General features: G+C 40.8%; 1 protein-coding gene across 1 annotated transcript in view; it reads right to left on the reverse strand.

Moving 5' to 3' along the window:
- LOC306843568 (1-phosphatidylinositol 4,5-bisphosphate phosphodiesterase beta-1-like) overlaps window positions 1–5000 on the reverse strand; it is a 130483-nt gene that overhangs the window by 58308 nt on the left and 67175 nt on the right. Inside the window, exon 4 of the mRNA XM_079375096.1 lies at window positions 1753–1893. Within this exon, the coding sequence (XP_079231222.1) occupies window positions 1753–1893 (141 nt within the window). The remainder of the gene's footprint in view (window positions 1–1752; window positions 1894–5000) is intronic.

Raw genomic sequence — 5000 nt, forward strand, 5'->3', positions numbered from 1 at the left:
GATCAGATAAGATAAGCGGAAATGTCTTAAAACACTGTACTCTTCAGTTAGTGCCGTTTTTCACTTATATTTTTAGAGCATCGTATCATTCTGGTATTGTTCCTGTCTTATGGAAATCCTCTACAATAATTCCAGTGGCAAAAGTTCCTAGGCCCTCAGGATTAAATGATTTTCGTCCAATAGCACTTACATTACTTGTGATGAAGTGCTTTGAACATTTAGTGAAGAAGTACATAGTATCTGAAACACAGCATCTTATATATCCGCTGCAATTTGCATATCAGTCCTTCAGAGAGGTTGTGTCACGGTTCATAGAATCACTGTCTCATCCTTGCTTGTCTGTTGTGTGTGTGGCATGAGTGGTTGTGTCCTAGCTCATGATCACGGGCTGATCTGTCACAGCTGTGAATCATTACTGGGTTAAGGATGCAATTTTAACTATGCTGCACCTGCTGCATTCACATTTAGAGAAACCAAAAACTCATGCAAAAATTCTCATCAGCATTTAACTGTATTTCTCCCAGTATATTAGCTGCTACTTTGGCAAATAAATTTTTATTAGATAGTAGGACGCTTGCCTGGGTGACCAATTTTCTTAGTTTTAGAATTCAGCAGGTTAAAATGGGAGGATCTATTTCAGACAAAATTATTACTTTGGTCGGTGCTCCCCAGGGATGTGTTTTATCTCCATTATTTATTTTATATACAAATTCCTGTGTGAGTTCTTTTAAAAACAGACATATTGTCAAGTATACCGATGACACTGCTTTAGTGAGTCTTCTACATGAGGGGGAGGAAGAACATGGGCCTGTTTTAGATTTTTTTTTAAATTGGTGTAAAAATTCAAATCTCTTAAATATTTCTAAAACTAAGGAGATGGTTATCGATTTTAGAGTGAAAGAACAAAGTGAAATCCATCCTACATTAATTAACGGGGAGCAAATTCATATAGTAACAAATTATAAATACCTTGGTATAATGTTGGACAATAAACTTAGGTGGGATGCATGGACTGACTGTTTAAGCAAAAAGCTGCAACAGAGAATATACTTTTTAAAGAAATTATTGTCTTTTATTGTGGAAAGTAGAATATTGTTGATGTTTTATGGGGCTTTTATTGAAAGTATTATGACATTTTGTGTGATCTGTTGGTATGGTAATGCCTCTGAGGCCCAGATGATGTCACTGGGGAACAGCTAGTAAATTGTTAGGAACAAAATTAGAGAGCATAGAGAGTATATATAAATAAAGAGTGTTAAATAAGGCTAACATCATTTTGTATGATAAGAGGCATCCTTTATTGTATACCTTTGAATTGTTACCAACAGGTCGAAGATATTGCATTCCTAGATGTTCAAAAAATAGGTTAAAATGATAATTTATTCCCCAAGCAATTAAGTTTTTAAATCTTTCTTCTTCCTCCAGTGGTAGTTAAACGGTCAATTGAACTGGATATTTTAATTGGATTCATCAGTAATTAATTGTATACAAATATGTATTGCCTGAATTTGCATCATATTTATTGCAACGTGAAATTGTCAAATGTCTGAGTGTATGCTGCAAACTCAATTTCCCTACGGGGATAAATAAATAAACACTGAACTGTGTGTTTAGAGACTGTACATCAAGGCTGTCGGGACCCTCCAGTCACAGACTTCTGTTCTGCGGCCCATATGCAATACCAAGCACATCATTTCATATCTTGTATCATATCAGATCGTGTCTGTTCCTAAGTGTTAGAGCAGACGTTACCTTGGCCACCTCTTCGTTAAAGGCTGTAAAGTTCAGGCAGGTGATGTTGACCATGTCTGCACCACTGACCACTGTGAGTGTCCTGTTCTCCAGCTTCCCCTCCAGAGTCCCCACATCCAGAAGCTCTCGCTGCTTGGCCTCCTGGAGAAAACACAGCAACGCATCATGCGCTTAAACGCTTGTCAAAAAGTGTTGAGGAAGCAATACGATAAATCTGTGAAAGGGCGTGATGTGGTTCTGGATTGGACGCTGATTGGTGTGATGAACTCAACTGTTCTTCCAGACAGATCAACAAGAAAAGGGCGGAAAATACTGCACTTTCACGAGCTGAACCAATCAAAGACTTAACACTGCAAAACAGTCAGTATTCCACAGTCCAACACATCTCACTCTGCTTTTACTGAAACACTATCGTATGAGAACAGAACAGAACTTGAATCTGAATACTATAATACGACACTATTGCCCTCTGTAGAGTAGCTTGACAGCTGAATTAAACTCATTTCATAATTGGTTAACTGTACACTGTGTTGAATCAATATTGAACTGAATTGACCTGCATAATGACACTATTATCTTGGGTAGAGCTGCTTTACAACAGAATTTGAATTTGTCAAATATCTGATAAAGTTTGCACCATTTGAACTTCTTCATTTGAAAAGTCTGACATTCGGTTGAGGTCCAGTTTGATCAGAATGGGGAATTTGTAGACAGAGGTTCAGACTGCATCTGCGCAGGTGTTTTGGTTCAGGTCAGACTCACATTTTTGGTTCAGGTCAGACTCACATTTGCACGGCATAAAAATTCATCTCAGAGCTGGACTGCAAATCCACAAAGCCCTGACCTGCAGCGTCTGACGGACAGTAAAAATGAAATGGACAGCATATGCAGTTGCACGCATAATCAATAAAACGAAAAGTGCTGGTTTAAAGGACTATCAATCACACAGAGCGCCTGCACTCAGCCTGACATTCATCACAGGCTGAAAAATCACCGCCACTTTGTCCGAGCACTGTTACAGTATTTCTGAATTGCTAAAACACTAAAATCCATTTGCAAAACCAAAGTTGCAAGTGTACAAACCACTTTATTGATTGAATCACACAGTTTGCAGAACTTTAAACACTTCTCATGTGGTTAGACACAACTAGCAAATCGGAATCAGTCTTTGTGCAAAACTGTAAACACATTGTCATTGACAAGGCACATGTAGCATTGTGGTGCACTTCAACTCAGAATGGCACAACACAGCCCCAAAAGTGAAACACAAGCAACACACTGTTGTCATCGGTAACACACAAGCACTCAAAATTTAACACACCTGTTTCAAATCAGTAATGTGTTGCACCTAATCAATAATCAGGATATGAAGCCATGTCAAATCCAAATGGCATGTGTGATTTTCACAATGGAGGGCAGGAGAGAAGGAGGAAGTGGAAGTGGAAGTGGACGACGACGAGGAGGAGGAAGAGACAGAGGAGACAGAGGAGGAGGAGGAAGAGACAGAGGAGACGGAGGAGGAGGAGACAGAGGAGGAGGAGGAGGAGGAGGAAGAGACAGAGGAGACGGAGGAGGAGGAGACAGTAAAGTAAGTAAAGTCGTGACGTATTGTCAAGTATGGTGACCCATACTCGAAATTGGTGCTCTGCGTTTAACCCATCCAAGTGCACACACACAGCAGTGAGTAGTGAACAAATGCACACACACACACACACACACACACACACACACCGTGAACACACACACACACACACACACAGCAGTGAACACACACCCGGAGCAGTGGGCAGCCATTTATGCTGCGGCGCCCGGGGAGCAGTTGGGGGTTCGGTGTCTTGCTCAAGGGCACCTCAGTCGTGGTATTGAGGGTGGAGAGAGCGCTGGACATTTACTCCCCCCACCTACAATTCCTGCCGGCCCGAGACTCGAACCCGCAACCTTTCGATTACGAGTCCGACTCTCTAACCATTAGGCCACGACTTCCCACAGATAACAGACAGAGGAGGAGGAAGAAGAAGAAGAGCCATCATTTCCAATGAAATTAGAGCAACAATCATACACCATGTTCTGGTTCATGGAATGAGTATGAGGGAAGCAGGACTATGTGTTCAACCAAATATAAGCAGGTTCTCTGTGGCCTCCATTGTCAGGACATTCAGAGAAGAGAACAGGTAAGTGTACTATCATTTGTTGTCCCTCAAACTTACAGTACAGTATGTACAGTTGTGGAACGTCTCAGTAAATTACTGTAACATATCTCTAAAAATTGGCCCTTTTCTAGCAGTATTACAGTAAAACTAATAGTAGTACTAAAAATAATAGTATTTTATGTATTGTACATATTTGGTGACATTTCAATGCATTAGGCCTGTCTGTACAATTCTAACAAGAGGTTTTATTTGCTAGAATTGAAAGACTGCCACATGCCGGTGGAAGGAGGGGTATGTTCTCACAACAGCAGGAGACCATTATTGTCAATATGGTCCTTCAAAATAATCTCATTCGTCTGCGTGAAATACAACAGCGAGTTGAGGAAGACAACGTGAACTTTGAAGGAATCAACCGTGTGAGTCTCTCCACAATTGACCGTGTCCTGAAACGCAACCTGATAAGTCTCAAACAAGCCTACAGAGTACCATTTGAGAGAAATTCTGAAAGGGTAAAAGAGCTACGATATCAATATGTACAAGTAATCATGTCCAGAGATTAGACAGCACTATTGAGTTACTGTACATCTTTACTGTGTTGAATGTAATGCAGCACATGTATATAGAGGCATGAAGCCTGGAATGCTATGTAATTTACGTTACTTCAAAAATAAATTTTTGTTCTTTTCTATAGAGAATGTTTCAACTGGATTCCATGGAGAGGCCTCATGAGTGCATCTTCTTGGATGAAGCTGGCTTCAATCTCACCAAGAGGAGAAGGAGAGGCCGCAACATTATTGGTCAACGTGCCATTGTAGAGTTGCCAGGGCAGCGTGGTGGCAACGTGACCATATGTGCTGCCATCAGCAGCTACGGGGTTATTCACCGCCATGTGACTTTAGGGCCTTACAACACTGCCTGAAGGACTCCTTCATAACCATCAGAATGTAGTAACGGGCTTCACGAATCTCTTACTTGTCCTCCAGCTGTCATATAGAGACACTTTACCATCCATCCAATCAATCAAAATCCACTCACTAAAGCCCAATCTGCCCTTGGGAATATCCTTTATCATTCAAACACGTCACATTACAGAAGTAC

The sequence above is a fragment of the Barbus barbus genome (assembly GCF_936440315.1).
Source record: "Barbus barbus genome assembly, chromosome: 24".
In the NCBI taxonomy this organism is placed as follows: Eukaryota; Metazoa; Chordata; class Actinopteri; order Cypriniformes; family Cyprinidae; genus Barbus; species Barbus barbus.